Genomic DNA, 23358 nt, shown 5'->3' on the forward strand with positions numbered 1-23358 from the left:
GTCAGTCTAGTACCTACAGTACTACTGATTAGGTAACGATTTCCTACTGAACGAACTGAAGAAAAACATTAAGAAGAAGTAGGCTGGGGTTGTACGTCACTTATTTAACGTTAAGGAAAGAATGCAAAGCGTTATTTTTTTATTATTATGGTTCAAATTCAAGCAGGAATTTATTTTGGCAGACGAACGAACTCCGCCAAGAAACCAGAGGGAACTCTTCAGTCCGGCTACACGACCTGAGTAACAGTCTTCGTATTCCGATTGGCTAATTCAATTCCCAGGGAAAAAACGGATTCGTCCAATTGGCTGGTTCAATTCTAATGGAAGGGTGATGCAGCCAATCCAGACGCGGTTGAGGAGGAACAGCGGCAAACTCAAACCGGCGCATGTTGGGGCGGTTGTGTGTGATTGGGCGTATAGAGTATTTTTGTTTCCTTTTTTAAAATTCAATCTAATAATATGACTACAATTAATAATACAAAAACAAGAACGGATCTTCAATCTCAAACGACTGAAGGATCACAGCAGAGGCTCAGGGGTATGCATAGGATGCTCTGCTTTAAAAATGAACACTTCGTCTGTTTTTTTTGTGCAGATAACTGTAATTTCATATTTTGTGCGATTGATGTGATCGATTGTTATTGTAGCTCCACGTTTTAGAATTCTCAGTACTGCAGCACGTTTTAAAACTGTTTTTGTGACTTCTAAGCGCGGTTAGATATTAAGTAGCTGAATAAGAAGAGGGCAATTCTGCACTCACGTTTTGTAGATCTTGCACTGACGCAGCTCCCTGCAACTTCCATTGACAGTATTTGTGAAGTTCCGTAATTATCTTAATATAATTAATAATATAAGGAAGTTATCGCATTTACACAAACTAAGGTCCACTGTATATTGTAATGTACAATAATTTGGACTTTAATTTCCTTTCCTAAATCCTAAGACGAAAGGCGCCAGAAGCTGGGGGAATATCGAGAGAAGAAAAATAAGAAAATCACCGAGAAGATGGATTCCGGGTACGAATACTTAACTGTTCTTTTACATGTCGAAAAGACTGTAGGTCAGATTTATGAAGGAGATATTTAATTGGATGCGTATCTCAAAAGCTTTAAAATAATCACTGCATCATGTGACAGTCCATGTGTCTATTACCATATTAGAAATGCCTTTGAAAGATTGTTTTTATACATCTTTTATCTAACACCATGATAACCTCAAAATTGTTGCAATTATAACATATGTAACCTTATGCTTTAACTGGAAACACCGATAACCTCGCATCTGTAAAAAGTTGTTCATGTTTGAGACTCTTCTTTTGCTAACAGTTTGTCCTTGAGATTCTGACAAGGCAGAGACTGCAGGTAGCTACAGATTACGTTTTTGATAACAAAAAGGCAAGAAAGGAATATTATCCAGGTGCTAGAAGAGGGGGCTACGTGGGAGTGAGAATTGTAACTTCTGTTATCTGGCTGTAAAGAGCTCTGACAGGGGAACCGGGCAGAGCAAGAAAAAGGAGAGAAAAACTTTGTCTTCCTTTCATGCTGCTGTATGGTGCCTTAACTTCAGCTGAAATAAAGGTCTAATGATCGCTTCACCTCAAGCCTGGACTGTCGGTCTCCTGAAAAGGGGTTTTCCTCACCCATCTGCCTTTTCCATGAAACCATTCTCTTTCCATATGTTTCTGTGCAGAATCCCTTTCTAAACACAGGAACAGAGAATAAAGGTAACTAATAAATAGTAACGGTTAAACATCAGTGATGTATTTGGATGACATTTAAAAAAAAAGGTTTATATAACACCTTTTTAGCAAAGGGTTTGCAGGGTTTTCAGTGCTTCCCAGTAGTTCAAAGGCGCTGAATCCAACTGGGTATATATTTGTTGAAGTGGCAGGAAGGTGATTGTGACAGACTTGGAACAAGGCTTCCTATGTAACGCACATTTAGTATATTCAGTCTTTGCTTTTCTTTTTTTTTCCTTTTCCCAGCTTGAAAGAGAATGTCCGCCGTACACTAAACGCCAAAACGGTAAGCTTAGCATCCATCACCATAATGGCTGATGAAAGAGGAGACCTAGATGACCTCCAAATTTGGTATTTGAAACTTGTTTTCATGAAGCCCAAAAAAACATGTCAAAACTATTCTTGAACTTGATAGTCCTTCTAATATGTTAGTCTTGTTCTTGCAAATTCATTGTTAGCCTATCATGATGTTGTGGAAGATGAATGTTTCCATTGAATTTTCAGCAAACTTGAAAAATCTGTATGTTTTGTACGTTCTCATTGTTATGTGTTTTTTTTTTTATTGTTGCTCCTTTGTAGAGCGATAAAGAAAATGCCAGACCAAAAAGTGAATCCCGGGATCCTATTCCTTCCCGCAAAATCAAAATGGCCACCACCAAACCGGCTTCACATCCTGCCAATACCGGAAGGGAGGATGGGCAGAAGGACGTGGGTAAAAAGGGGGCTTCGGCAGAAGTAGGTGGCACTGGTGCTGAAGGGAAGAGACGCCCCACCCTGAGCCACTCTTTTCTTGCTCACAAGACAATTCAACAGAAGAAGCTCATCACGGAGACCGCAAAGCAGCCCCAAACTTTGCCGTCCAGACCGGTCTTGGGCACTTACAAAGGCAAGATTGTCCAGTCCAGAGTTAGTTCGTTTAGAAATACCGTTGCCGGTGTCGGTGACGCTGAGAATCCCTGTTCGGACGCAAAACCCAGGGCTCTCAGACAAGGGGGCCCGAGGCCTAGCTGTCAGCCCACTGTACCACAGCCACCCAAGGCAAAGTCCTCCACTGCTCTCAGCGCCAAGCCCACTGTTGCCAGCAGACCACCAGTACACTCTGTCAGGTCGGCCACTGTAGGACCTGCACCCCGACAGAATGCTGTACGGGTCCATCGGCCTTCCGCTGCCAATAATCCAGGTGGTTTTAGCAGTGCAGCCCGAGCTAGATCTAACGTCGGTCCCGTGAGTCAACCACAAAGTAATCTGGTGGTGAAGAAGCAGGATCCTCCACCGAAGGACAAGCCCAAGGATGCTGCAGGCGCTTCCAGTACGAAAGGAATGAAGGGGGTCGCTAGCTCCATGAGCCAGTACAGGGCTCCGAAGGAAACGCATGAGGAGAGGAGGTCAGTGATTGAATAAGTGACTGTCTGGTTCTTCTTCCAGATCTGGGCTTTAGAAAAAAGCCGGCGTTGGTTTGTATTTTTGAAAGTATGAAACCTGTTTAATTTTCCTCTAATCCCTGAATTCCATATTTTTTAATTCACTGAACAGACAACTGTTTCCTTTTATAATGCATTGCAGACAGCCATGTAAAAGTTATCAGAGAGTGATGGCAGTCCAGTGTATCCTCCTTTAACACGGAAAACTGTAGAGATTTAACACTGTACAAACACATGCTGATAATGCATCACCCCTCTCCTCAGGTTGTATTGTATTTTTAGCTGGGTTGCTGTCATATTTTAGACTTTCAGAGTCAACTGTTGGGCATATGCTATACAGAAGATTATAATGTGTCGGTGGGTACGAATCTATTAGAAAATGGAAGGAATACTGGTCACTAAGTGGTGTTTCTTTTCAGTTTTACATGTCTCCCAACCAAAATCTCCCCAGAATTTTAGAAAGATGGGAAATGCAACAATGAAAGATTGTACTTTTTGTTTAATCACTAACCACTTCTAGAAAGATCTGAATCATTAATTAATTTATTTTGTCAAGCTTTGAGTTGGACATTGACCTCCCTTTCTTTGACACTGTACTCAAGTCACTTTCAGCTTTCTGATAATAGACAGTTGAAACCGTATGCACCCATCGATCATTCCTGTTTGTTGTTTTCCAGAGCTAGGCTGGCTGAGTGGTTAGCAGCAAAAGGCAAAACTTTGAAAAGACCATCAATGGTGGCATCAGTCCCACACACGGTGAGACAGACAACTAAAAAGGAGTCGGCGCTTCCTCCCGCCTTAAACACAACCTCGGACATAAAGGATAGCTCAGTGCAGGGCTTGCCTGTTGTTAATACAGAAGAGGTAAGTAAGGTCACGAGGAAACAAACCTAGTGATATGCCGTGTCTTTAATCTTTATTCACTCACTTTCAAGATTTTAACTTGCTTTGGTTGCACACCCCTGTGCCGTATATCAACTGATGTTTATGTGATGGACTTGAAAATCTGTCAATATTATGTGAAGAATAAAAAAAAAAAACTACAGGCAAACCACTTAAACAGTTGAAGCATCATGTCATACAATAGGATTTTTGGTCTTTAAGCATGTCAAGGAGAAGATGGCTTCAATCCATGGACAAGAACAAAAAAGTTTAAGTTCCACCCTTTAAAATTTCAGTGTTTGTCTTACACCTGGGCTATATTTTGGTAAAACAAAATGCACGTCTTTCTCACTGTTTTCCTCACTTTGCATTATCTTTATAACGACTTTGTTTTTGCTATTTTTTTTATATGAGCCTTTGTGGGTGGTATGGCGGACCAGTAGTTAACATTACTGCCTCAAAGCACTGGGGCCCTGGATTCAATTCAGTTCCAGCCCTGGGGTGCTATCTGTGTGGAGTTTGCATGTTCTCCCCAGGTTTGCGTGGGTATCCTCCTGGTACTCTGGTTTCCCCCCACAGTTCAAAAACATACTTGTAGGTTAATTGGCTTATGGGAATGATGGCCCTGGTCTGAGTGGGTCTGCGTCTGTCTTGTGATGGACTGGTGTCCCCTCCAGGGTGAATCCCCCCTTGTGTCCATTGCTTGCCAGGATAGGCTCCTGCTCCCCTGTGACCCTGTATTGTGGAAATTTAATAATGGATGAGTGGGCTAGCTTTTGTAGCTCAGTAATTTTATTGAATATTCAAATTTAATATTATAATAGCATTTTTGGGATCTCTGTATGGAGGCCTACTTAATAAAATGCATCACGCCATTTTGCTTTTTAACAGTTTGCCACCGAATGAAGTTCTTGAAATGTGAGGACTGTTTTTATGAATGAGAAAGTTCTGCAGTTCCCTTTTCACAATCTAACCATGTCTTGCATGTGTTAACTGCAGGCTGTTCAGGATCTGTGCTCTGCGCTGGCTGCAATGCCAACACCTTCGTCTGCTGAGACAGGTAAGTCATAATTGTGCTAGGGAACTCTGCCCACTGTCTTCCTACTGTACCTTTTCTGTTTGGCAGCAATGGCATGCCTCCTGAATAACGCAGGGATGCTTGCAGCCCTTCCGGTCTGTTCCACTTCAGTACTTCTCCTTCTAATCCTCAGTTGAACAGTTCAGAGTTTGGTTGCAGAACAAATTGTGCTATGGAGTGGAGTTGAAGGGCTGCCCTTTGAATAGCTCTAAAATAATAGGCTGGTGAAAGGCCCTCAGTTGCTATGCAATGCAGTGAGAAAAGTAATGTATTTAATAATAAAAGAAAAGATAAATGAGAATGAAAGAAGTATTAAATGCATGCCTTAAGTGCTTTTGCTTACTAAAGGGATACTTTTTGTGACTAGTCTTTTTTTAAATAAACATACCTTTAAATTGCATGAAATAAATTACAGTGAATAATTTAAATAACAGATGACCACCACTGTGCATAGTGCACCATTACGACTGTGCATCATAACCCTTGTGCAGATTCACAGGAAAAGACTGGGAAATGATATGTGGAAGGTTATCAATATTATTTGGAAGATATCGTATCCAAAGCAATTTACAGTAATATATATGAGGTTACTGAGGGCATGGTGGTGCAGAGGCTAGCATTGCTGCCTCGCAGTGCTGGGGCCCTGGGTTCAATTCCAGACCTGGGGTGCTACCTGCGTGGAGTTGTTCAGAATGTTCTCCCCATGTTCACATGGGTTTTCTCTGGGAGCTCCAGTTTCCTTCCCCAGTCCAAAGACATACTCATAGGTTTATTGGCTTCTGGGGAAATTGGCCCTGGTGTGAGTGTCTGTGTGTGCCCTGTGGTGTCCTCCTTAGCGCCTATTTTTTGCTGGGATATGCTCCCCCATTACCCTGTATTGGATAAAGCAGTTAGAAGAGCGATGGACAGATATAAAGTTACTTAGTAAAATATGTTATTATCAGATATTCCGGAAGGTGTAGAAGGCGAAAAGGTGGAAGAGGATGTTAAGATAGAAGAGGAGAAGAAAACGGTGGCACAGAGAGGGCGCTCTAGCCAGTTACAGCAGACCCTGAAACTGGAGAGTTCCAGCAGCGAGGATGAAGAGACAGACGAGGAGGAGGACGAGAAAGCGACAGGCGAGGCATCAGTGGTCAAGTACAGTGTGAAGACCACACCGTATCTGCAGAGGTGGGTTGTCCTGTCCAGTACTGTTCCACAGATACGCTACAACAGTGCTTTTCTGCCTTCCTAAATGTAATAACATCCCTGGCTGAACACCGAATGAACACTGGAATGCATTTACACAGGGATGGAAAAGAGCAGTCATTTAAGAATAAGACTCACTGCAACTCATCCATGAGTGTTTTTAGAGTCAAACAATCAAACACCCTAACTAGGCAAAGTGTCTAAAATAAGGATTCAACTGAAGAAATGAGAACTCAAGAAAAAAAAAAACTGGAAGAGAATGACCAAGGTTCAGAATCAGAGCTGTTAGAACCATATCTGAAAGGTGTGGGTTAGGTAGAGAAACCTTTATCTTATTTTAACTAAAGAGTTCACTGATAATTTTAGGAATGTGATTTTGCGTAGAATGTGTTTTACCATTTCTGTCATTGAAAAAATACTGATTACTAAGTGGCGTTTCTTTTCAGTTTTACATGTCTCCCAACCAAAATCTTCCCAGAATTTTAGAAAGACGGCAAATGCAGTCATGAAAAACTTGAGAATTTTTTAATCACTAACCCCTTCTAGAAAGATCTGAATCATTAATGAATTTATTTTGTCAAGCTTTGAGTTGAACATTGAGCCCCTTTTCTCTGACAGTTTCCTTTCTAAATTCTGGTGCCCACTTTTTGCCTTTCCAGTGTGAAAAAAAAGATTCAAGGTGAAGGAAGCAGAAGTGCCATCAGGGACCTGAAATTTCTGACACCAGTGCGGCGCTCCCTCCGCATTCAAAGGCAGTCATCCCGGCTTCCCAGCATGCTCATCGACCATGACCCCTGTGTGACCTCTTTGGCTGAGCTGGTGGGCCTAGACGGAGATGCTAGCGCCTACATCTACAGACAGAACCCTAGCCTTCAGGTGGTGAAGGACCTGCCTGATCAAGTAGAGAGAATGGACAAGGTTTAAGAAAGTCGAGGATTGAATGGATCAAAGTGCACCTTACTATAAAATTTAAACCCCTGTCGTTTTTAATTTATAGGATTAATCAACCTATTAATCCTATAGGTTATAGGGCTATAGAGCTGCCTCCACTTTTCAAAGTCTCTTTTCCTGATTTTGATGATTGTCAAATGTAGCCAGAAGTATCCCCAGTCGTAGAAGGCCAGAGTCCTGCAGACTTTATAATTCACTTTTATATTAAACTTGAAACCTGGTCAACTGGAGTTTCCAGTTCTAGATTTGAAGCTCTAATCCAACAGGTTATGTGTCTGCTGGATTATGTTAAACCACTAAACTAGCAAAGGTTCCATGACTTTACAAATTAATCTTTAGTTCAACCAGCTAAGCAGTTGATTTAAGTTGGTAAATACACTAATTTGGAGCAAATCTTAATATTTAAAGCCCTTGAGAACTACAACTTCCTAGTGTTTTTGGTTATTGGAAATGAGTTATTTAATGTAATTTGTAAAACCTGACTGGATCAGGGCTCTCCAAGACCAGGACTGGAGACGGTTGTATTGTGGATGGAACAGAAGGCTTTTGAGATCCAGGACTGCTCTCTTCTTTTCAAAGTCTCTTTTTCTGATTTTCATGATTGTGAAATGCAGCCAGATATTCACTGGAAATGTCTGTGGTAACATTTAGTTTCAGGCTGGTTTGGTAAGGAAGTCATTTAATTATTAACCTTTCACTACCGAGAAGCTAATATGCCAATGTGTATCGGTTAAAATGCATAAGCTACTTTTGTAATGCACTTTCATATCATAGGTTAAATAAACATGGTTCCTGCAAGGTGTGTTGCATTATATGGTCCCATATGGCAATTTATTCAAATCTTTTTGGGTAAATGTGTCAAATTCTTTCATTACTAAGTTTTTTTTTCAGTTACTTGGCATTTAGTGGTGTAGTAGATGTAACAGCTGTTCAGAAGAGAGTTACTGTATCTGTGTGATATTAATGTTTTAATATCCATACAGCTTTTTCAACACTACCCCTTCTAGAAAAAAATGTTCTTATTGTGGTGGATTTAGCAGCACTGTTTGTGCATTTTTCACCATGATTAAGGCCAAAATAAAATTCACGTTCTACCCACCCTACAAAAAGACAATAAGTCATGCTGTCTTTCCCTAAAGTGGAAGGAAAAGTCTTTACATAGATTAAAAACTGGAAAAAAGTTATGCTTTTGAAATTTGCTACTGGCGTGTAGATTAAGTGGATATTATCTTTTATGAGTTATGTGCTGTACAAAAAGAGAAAAGAGGCTTGCATTAAATATGGTCAATTTAGCTGAACTTTCAGTGAACACTAACATTTAGAAAGATTTGAGATTAGCATATTTACCTTTTATATGCTTCATAAAATATAACAGCGCAACATGTATTTCCCACTATGGAAGTGGTTCACATTCTGTTATTTCAGACTGTATAACAACAATAATGCTATATGTGAAATGCAAATCAACTTGCATTATCTTTCATTTATCAAAATTAACTAGTGCTATTCTTTGACTTCTTTTAAACATGGAGTTAAATGCTGTATTGATCTTTGTATTTGTACTGAATGTTTTTAAAACTTGATATAATCTATTTCTGTCCTATGCAACCTTATCTTTTTTTGAGTTGTTACTGTTCATGTTGTGTGTACCCCTTTTTCTCTTTAGCTCTGTTTGAGGTATTTAGTTGATACATAAAATATTGAACACAGAACACATGGAATACATGCACAAAGCAAAATGACATTTTCTGCCTAAGGTAATTGTACCCCCACATCCTTTTCTCAGCAAAACAGAGCTAGACATTTTGATGTCTTTCTACAATAAATGTAATTTTTTAAATCAATGATCACCTGGTCAGGAATTCTCATTTTATGTACTATGCATATTCATATTAAAACTTTGCTACAAAACAAATTCTGTGTCTTTAGCTTGATCGTAATGCAGGTACTGGTGATAACTTTAAGTAGAAAACACTTCTAGATGTTATGAATTGTGGTGCACTACATGCGATCAGGAATAACAGTATGTACATCATATCACCTTAAACAGTAAGCAAGTAAATGGCTGGTGAAGATTTAAGAAAATGCAGAGGTTAAAGTTACTTCAAATCAGCAGAAATACACTATAGTTTTCTTTTGTGTTCATTTTCCTGTCCATTTTCAATGAAATATTGTCTGAGTATTGGTAGAACTAACATGATTATAATGGAGAACTAAAGTAATGGGTTACAAACAAGGCCAAGCTAGATTCTTTATTTGCCTGTGACATAATGTGAGAATTCCATCTATCCTTTTCGTATCCCACAGAGACTTCAACTGCACATCCAGAGCTTTTGGTTCTGCACTGCCAAAATATTCTGTACGTTGTTTTATATTTCCTCTAGTGCTCCCAGGTGATTTATTTTGCTGAAAATCTTGAAGTCCCTGAGTTTACTTAATTTAAACCTGTCAGGATTTCAATAGCAGAATCATGAATTCCTTTAGACCAGTTAAAGGCACTCTCTTTCATACATCCTCTAGAGAAGCAATATGTTGCACCATGATGACCAAAAATCAATGCCATATTTCAAGTCAGAACTAATGTATAATTTTAAAACGATTTCTCTTGATTTAAGTTCTACACTTAATCAGACCTCTTGTACGATTGTAGTTCGATACCGTTTTGTAAGGATATAAGTGTTACAGCTGTCCTTGCATAAATCAGGAGTCCTCTTCAGGACAGTTAGCAACTTAATTTATAGATGTATTCGAGGGTTTCTGTCATTTTCTCGTACACATGTCTAGAGTCTCTTATTTGGAACATCACCCCACTGCACCGTCTAGTTCCATTTTTTAAAGTTATTTTAAAAGGAAATTCTTTTCATTCAAACCTTTGTGTCAGATGTGTCACCTAACAAAATCTTTTGAATACAAACCATCAAAGAGTTTTCAGTTGATAAAATGTGGTGTGAAGACTACTGTACTGTAGTTTATAGATTCCCATCATAAATGTACATCTACTGATGGAAAGACGGTTTCTGGTACTGTAGAACATTTTATGAACTATTAAAACCAAAGCACGTGTGTATTTCGATGTGCAAACCTAATGATGAATTTGTTTAACAAAAATAAAAAAGATCCAGGATTCATAAAGTCCTCGTTCAATTTTGTGCCCGACTGCCCGTTTTCCTTGTGTTTGCGGTGTGTAAACCATAAGAATGGCTGCGTGCGTCATGCTGCGAAGTGGCGTGGAGTACAGAGGCATTTGTCAGCTTGTTGTGGTGTTCATTGTTATCTGCAGTTCAAGGAAGTTTCTCTAATGTTTAATGATAATGTGCTTTTCAAATTACATTTAGCCGGAAAACTCATACTTCAAGCCATTGCACTGGTCTTCGAGATTCAGAGCTGCAGTTAATGTAAGGTTGTTTTTGTTGTTTTATTTTTACGCAAATATGAGCAGGAAACAAGATAAGATGTATCTGTCTGATTAAACAATCGTTGTTTCTTTTCGTATCTTGTTTCAGTGTTATTGTTTTTATGACCAATACGATACTGTTAATTATTTTTATTCAGCGTTTTATTCATTCGTTTCGTATACTGTATGTCACATGTTTCATTTATAGTCCCTATGGTAGTTATACATATTCCATTATTCTCCTTCAGTAAAATACTTTTGTCGTCGAAAAGACGTATGTTGCTTTCAGATTAAATCGAACGTGTTTTTTTAAGCATTTGAAATAGTTTAATATATGTATGTTTTGAAACGTTTGCTAACTGTAATTAAGGAACCTAAATATATATATTGTTTAAATCAAACCCATAAACATTGCCGTAGTATGAATGGGGCCGGCGCGCTGTGGTTGAAATTATTGGCTGTTGTTCGGGCTTTTCAGCCCTGGTGTCCGTAACTACTGTAGATACTGTAGATCAGTTGCTTTCAAATATTCTGAATAGGCAATAAATGACTTAATCTAATGTATGCTTTGGAGAAAACGATGAAAACCCAATAAGGAATGCAAAAAAAGACTACGAGGGAAGATAAATAGACACCGCAAAATCATTTTACTGTTTAAAACTGCATTTTCAAAATGATGTACTGTACTTTAACATGTCGTGTAATAAAGTGGAACTACTTTTCTCTACATAACGTGCACGATTGATGTGATGTTTTTACTAACTTGATATTATAGATATTAGAATAGTTCATACATGGTAAATAGTTCATAAATGATAAAAGACAAGATCTTTATTAAGCTTTGGCCAACACTGGAAAACGTTACTGTTAATACTGTTTAGAATATTATATTTAGTATTATTTATTTTGCATTGTACACTGCATTAAGAATTACAATTGTATAGACTCTGTTAAAGTTTGTCTCACTTTAGGTATCCACTGTGAACATGGAGACCTATGTTATCTTAAAGATCGTTGGAGAAGGCTCCTTTGGGCAGGCTCTGCTTGTAAAGCCCAAGAATCAATGTGAGCAATATGTCCTGAAACAAGTTCGTCTCCCACGGGTAAGCAAGTTTTCTGTGAATCTGCACTTTCTGTTCATCTCACCAGATCAGCCTGTGCTCTTGTCTGGGGTAAATGTGGAAATATTCCAGATGCAGCAGGTAATTCATGCAGACGTGTCTTAAAAGCATTTCATGAGGAGCTGATCACTGTTACAATTTACATGGTTCATTTTAGACTGAGTCAGGAAAAGGACACTCCAGAAAGGAGGCCACACTTCTTGCAAAAATGAAGCATCCAAATATTGTTGCGTTTAGAGAATCATTTGAAGGTAAGATGTTTGTCCTTTCATTCATTCATTCGTTCAATTCAATTCAATTTGTTTCAAGCGTTATTGTCCCCTAGGGGAAATTTGTTTTACGGCACAGTCAAACACAACACAATGACAAAAACATATCATCAAAAAGGAAGAGAATACAGAAGTGTGAAACAAGAGACAAGGTAGTTACTTTGCATTGTTTAAGAGTGTAATTGCAGTGGGAATGAAAGATTTCCTGAGTCTGTTGGTTTTACACCTGGGGTCACAGAGGGATGAAGTGTGAATTCACAATGGAGGGGGTGAGAAACACACTCCCTGATGCTTTTGGCTTTCTAAGTCACCCTCTGTTTGTAAAGGATGCTTAAGTTGAATTCCTGATTATTTTGCCACTTATATTCACTAATTTACCCAGCCTATTACAATTACAAGTACTTTTGTTGCCAAACCAACAAGTGTAGCAGTATGTTAAGAGTTCTGCTTGAAGAAAAAATAATATACTATTAGATGTTTCGTTTAAAAAAAATAGATTCGGCAGGATAATTCTGTGCTTAAGTTGGAAATTTCAGTTCACAAGTGTATGTCCAGCAATATGAACAAATAAAAACCCTTCTTACCGTTTCATTTTAAGCAAAGGAATCTCCAGAAGGTGTTCCTTCCATATCTTCTGTATTTGCTGAATTGCTCTTTTTTTAAAATCTCTGAGCTGGCAGTTGGAGACCTGTAGCAGTTTGTAATTCAGAACTTGTTCTAACATGGACAGAAGTTGCTGGCAGATTTGCTTCACTTAATCTTTGAAGATTTAAAAGAAACCAGGAATGAGTACTTTAAGTGTTAGGCCTAAATTAAGCACTTAAGTAATAATCATCAATAATCTTTATCCCTGTCTTGACAATATTGAACAGATTATGATCAGTATGTTCATAAAAGATTAATTAGCAGTCATTTCCAAGTGTAAACCCTCCTAAATATCAGGAACCTGGTATAGTATTAACACAGGCTCCCGGGTCTGTAGCTCTTGTGACACACCATATCATTTCTCACTTACTGATGTGTAAAAACAAATCTTTAGCTTAAGTCTCTGATGCAAAGCATGTAGGATCATCTGAAGTGTTTCTTGAGATTAATCAGTATTAAATCTGCTTTTGTAGCTGATTGTGGCAGACAGATTTTAATAGTGATGATAATTAGAAAAACATTCTAATATTTTGTATTAGAGTTGCAGAAAACAACTGAATCAAAACAAAGACTGCCGGTATTATTCAGTAAAATAGAAAACTCGCTCAGGCTAGTGGTGTATCAGTGGATCCGATAGGAAATATACTAGTCGTGGTCTTGGTGCTCTTCTGAAAATGTCACATCTGTATTTCTGTGTTCTGCAGCTGATGGCTATCTGCACATTGTTATGGAGTTCTGTGCTGGGGGAGACTTGCTTCAGAGGATCAAACAGCAAAGAGGGAAACTGTTCTCTGAAGATGTGGTGAGGCATAGCTCCAGGTCTTTCTCACAGTCGTGATTTCTTGTTTATTTCAATCTTTGTGTAGAACTCAGTAATGATGTGGTGTGCTTTTTTTTCTTTCCAGATTATAAGATGGTTTGTCCAAATGTGCTTGGGTACTAAGCATATACATGACAAACGAGTACTACACAGAGATCTCAAGTCCAAGGTAGTTGTCTCCCTTGTGTACAAGCTGTAGCTAGCACAAAGCCTTTATAGTGATTGGTCGATTGATAGATACATTAGCTAACATTAGTCTAACAAAAGGGCGCTGTCAATTTTTCATTTCTAACTAATTTCCAGCTCATTTTAAACCAAGTCACAGTGACAAAACATGTAGGAAATCAGATGTTTCTTTAGACAAACCTTTAGATGGCTTAGCTACCCAAGCACCCTATTATGTGGCCTAAAAATAATATGTGCTCCCAATTTATTTCTTCATTTTTAATCTGTTTAAAGTTAATTAAGACAGCCACTGCAGATAATAAACACCTCAGTTGTTAACTACTTTAGTGTTTTGGGTGCAGATGTGAATAACCCATCTAAATTGAGTTGGCTTGAATTTTCCATTTTGTTTAGACTGTCAAAATGTTTTTACAGAAGCTTCACTGAGCATGAATACCTCTTTTGTTGATACACTGCATGCAGTACGGTTATTTAATTGTGCTTTAAATGTGTGCTCTTCTTCTGTGTCCAGAACATTTTCCTCACAGACAAAGGTGTGATAAAGCTTGGAGACTTTGGGTCTGCCTGCATTTTGAATAAGTATGAAAATTTCAAGAATTTTACTGGGTTGTATGCTCATTCTTTCTGCAGAATTAATTATTTTTCAATACCTCTTCTGTATTGATAAAAATCAGCAGGATGAAATCAGGCTCATCTTTCAAATTTCTTAAGTGTTTTTAAAGAGTGTAAACTTAAGTTGTAGGGGCAATAAAACAAGAAATATAAGCAGTGAAACCTATTTAATACATTTAACACTGATGGTTATAGATCCTGATTGGTGTTGTTTTGAACTTCTGGACATATGGTTAATTATCAGGTTCATAATAGAGACTACTGTTGATTGGAAAAGCCTGAAATATATTGGTCTTCTTATGAAACAACTACAAAACAGCTACAGGGGAACATCTTCAGTTTAAGTCTGATGGATCAGATTTGTAAACTGGATACCAAGTATAACACAGCAAATATTCATATCTTTATAATCTTAAATATGTAGGTGGTAAATTATCTCTTGTTGATCCATATCTATCTTAAATCTACAAAGGTTATTTTGTAGTATGTAGGATTAAAGATTCATAATTAACACCATTCTTGTTTCCTCTGTTGTAGCTCAAAGGCCTACGCTTACACCTACGTAGGAACTCCTTATTACGTTTCTCCAGAGATCTGGGACAGCAAGCCTTACAATAATAAAAGGTAGAAATGAAAAAAAAGACTAGAAATACTGTAAGCATACTTACATTTTAAGAATTTAAGAATGATGACAAACTAGTGTAGTTAATTTGGCTTATCTTGCTCATAGCTGACTGGCGCTTATTGTTCAAGATCCCTTTAAAGTAGTTCTTGAAAGAACTCATCGAAATTTGAAAAAATGTACCATACCACTACCCTTTTTATAAACACATATTCTGTCTTGAGTGCTGAATGCACTTACACTCATTTTCATATGTTGGCCTAGGTTTTAGAAAATAATTGGTTTTATCATTCTTATTATGGCCATCCAAGAGAATAGATTTGTGTCCAAGAGAATGGACCTTTCAGGATTTAATGTATCTCAGTAAAATCTTAAAACTATTCATGTAGGAAGCTGTAGCATTGACAATTTATTTTAATTACTACCACTTTGTTGTCCATAGATATACATTCAGAAAGATGTTCATTCTAATTCCTAATCTTTTATAATGTAATAATGAAAACATAATGCAGTATTTCCTTGAGCAATATTTACAGTAAGTACTCACTGCATTAATTTTCTGTTACACGCAGTACTTTTGTTACTATGGAATCCTCCATTTCATCAATCAGAAGCTAAAGATCTACCCTTGAATAATTTACCAATTTACTAATCGATTGAAATGACCTGACATTGTTTGGAATGAAATTCAGAATCCTCTGTATTTCTCAGGGCCCAGTGCTGCAGAGCACCAACATCACAATTATTGTTTTTTTCTTCAAATAAGGAAAGCAACACTTCCAGTTTGGCTTCACAGCATTTAGAAATATTACACAAAAGGGATTTTATTGTTTTATGGCAAGACCGGTAAAATTATACAACGATGTTAATAAACAAAAGTAATTTACCCCAAAATCTCCCATGCAAATCAGGGTTAACATACAAAATCCACACAGATAGCACCCCAGGTCTGGAATTGAACCCACGGTCCCAGCACTTAGAGGTAGCACTGGTAACGACTGCGCCACTGTATCACTATAGCTTATAAACTTTACATTCTTATGGAAATATCTGACCTGGGAATCACCTAGAGTTATTAATCCTTCCTCCCGTCAGCTGTCAGCGTGTATACCACTGCCCTAGGCTTGGACTGTTAGCCCTTCATCTGCATGTCTATGGACAGCATGTTGCACTATTGTACTTTTTGGACACTCAATCTGTATATACCTATGCGTATTTTGCACATGTTTTATTGCTTTATAGTGACTTTGAGCATATTTTTCACACACCTAACTATATTTATTTTGTATTGCTGTACTTATTTTAATTTTTCATCTATTCTGATGTCTGTTTTTGCTTGTCTTGGGCTGGGCTGCTGTAACACTTCAATTTCCCTTCGGGATCAATAAAGTCTTATCTGTCTATCTAATCATGGAACAGACGTTAACCAGTCAATCTCATTGCCATCTCATTGTGATGCAATTACAGTGATGTGTGGTCCCTTGGCTGCGTCCTTTATGAGCTCTGCACCCTGCAACACCCGGTAAGGGCTGAAATATTTCTGTCCACGGAAAAGTGCTTTAGAAAATTGTAGATATCAGTTGTAGAAATGTATTACCTGTGGTACCTGTTGAACCTGGTTCAATGAGAATCTTCTCCGAGGCTACAGAGAAAGATTGCTGAAAAAGATCTTAAGAAGTCATATGTATCACAGTAACCCATTTCTGCTTATCTACAACTACAGGAAAGTTGAATACATAGGTAAAGCTTGAGAAGAAACATGGCAAAGCATAGCAAAAGACCTTGTGAAATTATTATGGTAATTGGGTAATTGTAATTATCATGGAGTGGTCACATACTGCATGTGAAAGTGGATGGGATTGCCCTTTTCTGTAATTTAAATGCTTTTTTGAAGCAAACCTACTGTCATCTCATCAAAAGGGTTGGTTGTTCACTCACAAATGTTATGATTTGCATAATAAATGGCTGATAGATAATCTGATAAATCATTTTTAAAATACAAAGGTACAGTTCTGACTTAAGCCATCATTATTAAGCCAGCCATTGTGCTAAATTCACTCTGGTTTTCTGAGAATTCAGTTTCTCTGTGACTGGAATTCCCACACGTCTTCTTTCTGACTTCAGTTTCAGGCCCGCAGCTGGAAGAGTCTGATCCTGAAGGTGTGCAGGGGCTCCTACCCTCCCTTACCTTCTGCACTCTCTTATGATCTGCATTATCTCATCAAACACATGTTCAAAACTGATCCCAGAGACCGGCCATCCCTGAACACCATCTTGACCAGACACCGAGTCTCCAGGCTGCTCCGGAAACACATGCCCCCTCAGGTACAACAGCACATGCTTAGCACATGATTAGATAGACACAGCACGTGCCTCCAAGTACAGGTGTCCCCCTTATTGCTCAGAAGGACTGATGACAGCACACAAGGCAGATTTGAAAAGAGTCTGAGTATAATATAGAACAAAAAGAAATCCCAGAATTCATTACGTATGCCTAATACTGCATTTCCACAAATTGTATTTCATAACCAGCACTATAGTGCAGAGTGATCAAAGCAAGTACACTGCATACAGTAGTAATGGTAACCATGGTAACACCTGTCATCTCAGATAGGAAGATTTAAAATTCTTCTGTTTCTCTTTGTGCTGATTTTCAGTTTTGTTTTACATGAGGAACTTAAAACAAGCCTGATGCTGACAAATTTGATAGCCTTTTATTTTCTTCAGTGGCATTAGAAATAATTTCTGCTACAGTATCCTACAGAGCTATTAACTAACATTTTTGTGAGAAGCTGTTCTTGGCAACACTGTTGAAACTGTGGAGCATGGAATGGATTTTTAAAAAATCATGAAAACAACATGATAATACATTACCCAGAATGGTTAGGATAAACCAATTCAGGTATTATGTTTAAGTCTTTTTCAGCTAAACCATTATGAAAATAAATAAAACTGGTGAAATCTAACTAAAGGAAATACACAAACTATTCTCCAGTGTCAGCAATGGGATGCTGCTGACAGACAAAATGTGGAAACATTTGCTTACTTGTGAGCTGCAGGTTAGAGAGACCACATCGGATAGTGACAGGTTAAAACAAAGATCACAAAGATGTGTCAGATAAAAGGATTAGATACTCTCTTTATTAATTAAATGAAAACAAGCTGAGACAAGAAGTTCAGATGATATTTCTCAGCTGTTGTAAAGAAATGTGGTAAAGATATCTTCACCTGGTTGTGAGAACATGTTACCCTTTGGACCAAGCTATAGTGAAACAACCCCTATTGGTTTTGGTTCACTCTGTCTCTTGCTATGCAGTTTGTCAGTTCCCTACCTGATCTGCTGTATAGTGGGGGTGCTGGATCATAATGGTTTTAGTGCATCACTCAAGTGGGTGGTGCACTTCAGTGTTGGAAGAAGTAGGTCCTCTCCTATATGTAAAATACTTTGGGATTCGCTGGGAAGAAAGCACTATTTAAAAGGAAGGAATGATTCTATTTATGTCTTGAAATGTTTTGTGCAACCATTCCTACAGGTAAAAAGTTCTGTTTCTCACCAGTGGAAAAAGTATTAGCTATCATATCAGTTCTCTTTTTACTCATTTTTTTAAATTTTGTGATCTAGTCTACAACATTGAAGGATGATGTTTTGGACAACTACAGCTACAGGAGAGATCATGCTCAATGTCATGTCAGCTCTTGTTTACATTGTCTCAGTGAGAGCCGTGTGCACTGCCCTTTACTCACAAGCTACAGCAAAAGACATGCCTTTCAACTGATGACTCTCTGTTGGGATAGGCTTCGCTGACACATTTGCCTAATGTCAGACGAAGTACAACTTCTGCAGATGTCCATGGATAGTGTAACTTTAAGTTCATCAGACAAGGTGTTGATTGCAAGATTGAGAAAAGTGGCCCTGGTGTGAGCGTATGCATGTTTGTATTTGTGTCTTTCTGCCTTGCAATTGACTGTTGTCCCGTCCAGGTTGTACTTTGCGTCTGTAGCTTGCTGGGATAGGTTATGGCTCTTTTGCACCCTGAATTGGAAGAAGCAGTTAGAAAAATGGACGGATGTATTACATTAGTAACACTGAAGGGTGCTATCTTCTTGGAGAGTAGGACTGTCGTGACTAACTGGCATTTGTGTACTATCAGGTACAACTGGAAGAGCAAACTGGCAAATGGAAAAAAGAGGAAGGGGAACTGGTGGCCAAGTTTCTGGGAGAGAAAAGCCTTGAAGGAGCTACTTCTACAGTGGGAGGTTAGAGAAACCTGTTTTTTAAAATAAGGTTCTATTGTGAAAACTCCTCAAAAACATATGGTGTACAAAATTCACTGATAGGAAAATGTTTCAGCTGGAGTTGCTGTTTTGACAACTCTGTCATAGATATACAGTACTGCATTTCTACTAGTACTATATATTAATGGTTTACGAATACCTTACAGTACCTCTGGCAGTGTCTCGACTAGAGAGCTCAGTCTGCACTCTAAATGGGCACATTTACTGGTTGTGCTAGAACATTTCATTTTATCTTTAGTATTATTATTGAAAACTATAACATCTGTCTTTATTCAGAAACAACAGCTGGACCTGATGTATCAGCTCCAGGGTCTTCAGCAGAGCCATCTCGCAAGAAATGGGATGAAGGCCCCTGCAATACGTTGTTAGAAGTCCTGGGGAATGCAGATCTTGTAACTTCGTCTACCATGGAGCCCACAGACATGTTAACGACGAACACAGGTACCACCAACCATTCCCATCCTGAAACAGGACTCCAACAGTTAGACTCAACAAGTGAATTTCAGTGGCAGCCAGAAAAGAACAGCTATTTCTTCTCCCATCAAACTCAAATATTGTTCTTGCATTTCAGGTTTCTTATTATTTGTTTGCATATTAAATTTTGCTTTTGTGTTTTGTCCACATTGTGAAGCACTATCCTGAATGATTTATAGATTTAACCATTTTACCATTCAACCTCTGTCCAATTGCCTCAATGCAATGTGTTTTGGGAAGCAGAGATCTAGAAATTTCACCATTTGGTGCATATAAGTCATTGGAAGAAGTCTTGATGTTCCTTTATGAGGACAGGGGTCACTTATACACTGTGGCATGTGGACACTGTTGTGTACTGAGTGGAAGCTTGGGACTGGAGGTCAGCTCCAGTACCTTTCAGATTGGGACTGTTTGCTCTCTGGGATCTTTAAGCACAGTTTGGCATCTCTTCCAATCTAAAAATAATTTGTAACATTGTTACTATTTTATCTTGTTGACTTCTGAATTATGTTTTTGCAAATAAATCCATATTTACTCTCTGTATGTGAGTACCCTTGAAGTGCAAAAAAAAAGGACCAGGATTTGAAGCCTGGGGCGTTTCTGCAGTGCTGACACATTGTGCACTTGGGCAGTGTGTTGAATGAGATTGTAAACAATACATTTCTTCAGAAAGGAGGAGAAAGATATTTGAGAAACATGGACAGAATATGTTGTATGAGTGAGCAGTGTGTTAACAGGAGAACTGTTGGTCGTTTAACTTCTCTTTTCCTCAGAATGGTAAGAATCTGGAATGGTAATGTTCAGCACTCTTTGTCTACAGTGTCATGACTGTGGTGTGTGTCTGAATCTCAGGAGGTCTTGAGTATCCCCGTTCCCGCCCTCGAATGCAGTGGGTGAAGAAACCACCAGAGCGACTGCTCAGTCTGCTGGAGAAGGCTCATCTCAGTGAGGCATTCAAGACGTACACTGTGTGCAGGCCAGGTGAGACAGAGAGATGTGCAGAATGGGCTTGCAGCAGGCGAGTAAGGTGGGCGCGGAGAGGTGCAGAGGAAGGTGTGTCGATTTCAGTCCCAGAAGAGGAGTGCAGACTCACTGAGCTTTCTGTTTGATTTGTACTTAATAATTAAAGATGTGTGATGTAAACATTTTGGACTCCAGTACTCAGAAACAGTGACCCCCACCAAAGAAAATATACCAGAAGATAAACCAGTTGTATTGTAAAAGAAAAAAATACTTACAAATACAGGGTCAGATTTTGTTGTGTTGAACATGTTTTGTGGTTGGGACTGTTTAAACACATAATATGAATCTATAAGATATTTTGGTAGAAGTGCAACACAATAAGTAATTGAGATTTAGGCTTATAAAATATTGTATTTAATTCTAATAAATAAAATAAACAAGTAAATCACAACAAGGTCAGTCACTAGGGTCAGTCACAGATTCTTGAATCCCTCATTGTCGTCCGGATACCTAGTCACTGGTCTTCTTGCTATTCTTACAAATTATGCTTTCTGAAATAGAGGAAAGAAAACAGGCATAGTGCTATTCTTGGTTATTGTTGGGGCTTCCTTGCTAGCAGGAAGAATACTTTGTGTTTACTCCATTAATTCCCCAATTTTTAACAGTTTTCTATATTTACATTTTCTGCATAACATTTTACTCCTCCCCAATCTGGAACTGTCAGTTGTGTCTCTACACTTGTCTCGGCCCACAGTGACATCTTTTGCTTTTAAAATCCAGTTGGTTTTTCGGTGAGGACCACGGAAATGGTAATTTAATGAGCTGCTAGAAAGTAAATATGTTGGGTGTGCTGATTGACCTCTCTTTCCTCATGTGTAACCTTTTGTTCTTATAAATCAACGAGGCGGTTTTTTCTTTCTTATTTTTTTGTACCCCAGCCAAATTTAACCCTCTGGTAGGGCCCCTGACACGGGGAGGTTGTGATGACACAGATGGGGACATAGAAGATAGTGTGGATTCCTACCGACTGGAGCCACGCTCTGATGATGAGGACACGTGAGTCTCTATACAGTCCCTGTCACTCATAACGGCACACACTCCCTCCATTGGCTGGCTAGTACTTGGATGGGAGATTGGAAGTAATAAGAAACTGCCTTAACATGGTATGGCAACTGAGAACCTTGAAGAATAAGCTTTTTGAGGTTCTTAAACCTCAGTCTTGAACTTGTGCTATGTGGTAATAGGTTATTCTATTAATCCACAGGAAATCCCCATTTTTAGAACACCCCTGCTTTCTGCTTTCTTGACTAAAACACCATAGTGCTGGCAACTTCCACAGTACTTCCTTGTGCTGCTTATGTTCTCATAGTGCAAAAGAGTTAGGTTTGCACTTGAGGATTTGTGTACATGGTCTAAAGAATGATGAACAAATCTGAAAGAAGATCATTTCCTCTTCTCAACTCAGGTTGAATTGTCGACAGTCCAAATGTTTTGCTTCATACTTGCAGGTTGAATTTTGTAGAAAATGTCCAGGGTGTCTTACTGCTTCAATATCCTTTGATATAGTTTGATTTTTACCATCCTGTGGAAAGGGTATCCTTTGAGGTCTCTGTGAACTTAAGTTGGGGCTCAGATGATTGTTTCACTGTGAAATATCCCTAGGGTATTCTGTTTTAATTTTGGGCAGATGTGTCAATTATAGATCATTCAGACAGTTTTCATTATATTTATAATGCCTGGATAAAGTCTATTTTTCATTCATTCTGCTTTAGCTTTCTTCATGCTTTCCTCCTTCATACTCTACATGTATATTACAACACAGGAAAAAATACTAGCAAGTGACATTATGTCCATCCTGTTTCTTTTATTGGCTGTAGGTCATGACAGCTATTGTTAATATTACTTTTAAGGCCCTGCATTAGTTGCCAAGGCCACAAACAACCTTTTCTGTGAATTTGTGTGTTTGTAACATTTTAACATATAACTGACTTACAGAAGCTCTTGTCATTTTCAGGGATTTTGAAGAGGAAACATTCTCCGACTGGGTGACAGAACTAGAGAAGATTTCCAAGTAAAACAAATGTGACACAGCCATTGCAAACTCTCCTACATTGAATAAAATATTAACTATTTTTCAAAATACCATGGTGTTAACATCAGGTTAACCTGCTTGTTAATGATCTAATTAAAGAAACAGATAATACAAATGTATTTAAATATAATATTTTCATTATGTAAATAAATAATACTGGTGTTATTATTTTGAATGAACAAACCAACAGAATTGGATATCACTGTGTATGAGCCTCATTTTCTTCCCCTGTTTTCCCTGAACTGCCAGCAACTGCAATATGATATAAACTGGCAAAATTTGATTATTTTTAAATAAGATTTATGATCACAATGTGCCAAAGTGCGTTTCATTTGTCTTTTCAAAATCCAGCTTTAGGTTTGAATTTTATTTCAAACTTTGCTACCACATCAGTTTTTGAATTGATTTTCAATAAATACTGAAAATGTTGTTGGTCTCTATGTAATTATTTGCAACTGATGTTCTTCCTCCAGTTGTCATTGAGATTTTGTTTTGGAATTTCTCATTTCTTCTCTTTTGCTTTTATTTTTTGCATTATCAAAGATATGCTTGTTTATGAGAGACAGATTATGTTATGTGTTCTTCTGTGATTTGTGTGGTGCCTTG

At 38.2% G+C, this 23358-nt stretch overlaps 2 protein-coding genes across 2 annotated transcripts; both read left to right on the plus strand.

Annotated features, from left to right (window-relative positions):
• Positions 1–173: 173 nt before the first annotated feature.
• Positions 174–9102, plus strand: si:ch211-266i6.3 (cytoskeleton-associated protein 2). The gene is made up of 8 exons (XM_006628234.3): positions 174–538; positions 944–1016; positions 1985–2024; positions 2318–3123; positions 3837–4023; positions 5041–5101; positions 6064–6289; positions 6967–9102. Exons 1-8 carry the CDS (start codon positions 460–462, stop codon positions 7229–7231), a joined length of 1737 nt encoding a protein of 578 aa, XP_006628297.2. The 5' UTR covers positions 174–459; the 3' UTR covers positions 7232–9102.
• Positions 9103–10455: 1353 nt separating this feature from the next.
• Positions 10456–23181, plus strand: nek3 (NIMA related kinase 3). Its single transcript, XM_015341975.2, has 14 exons — positions 10456–10653; positions 11624–11755; positions 11931–12024; positions 13392–13489; positions 13593–13676; positions 14205–14272; positions 14843–14929; positions 16395–16449; positions 17052–17252; positions 19079–19184; positions 19500–19664; positions 20550–20678; positions 21599–21716; positions 22675–23181. The coding sequence occupies exons 2-14, from the start codon at positions 11639–11641 to the stop codon at positions 22733–22735; spliced, it is 1383 nt and encodes a 460-aa protein (XP_015197461.2). The 5' UTR covers positions 10456–10653; positions 11624–11638; the 3' UTR covers positions 22736–23181.
• The last annotated feature ends 177 nt before the right edge of the window (positions 23182–23358 follow it).

The sequence above is a fragment of the Lepisosteus oculatus genome, chromosome 5, assembly GCF_040954835.1.
Source record: "Lepisosteus oculatus isolate fLepOcu1 chromosome 5, fLepOcu1.hap2, whole genome shotgun sequence".
Taxonomy (NCBI): Eukaryota; Metazoa; Chordata; class Actinopteri; order Semionotiformes; family Lepisosteidae; genus Lepisosteus; species Lepisosteus oculatus.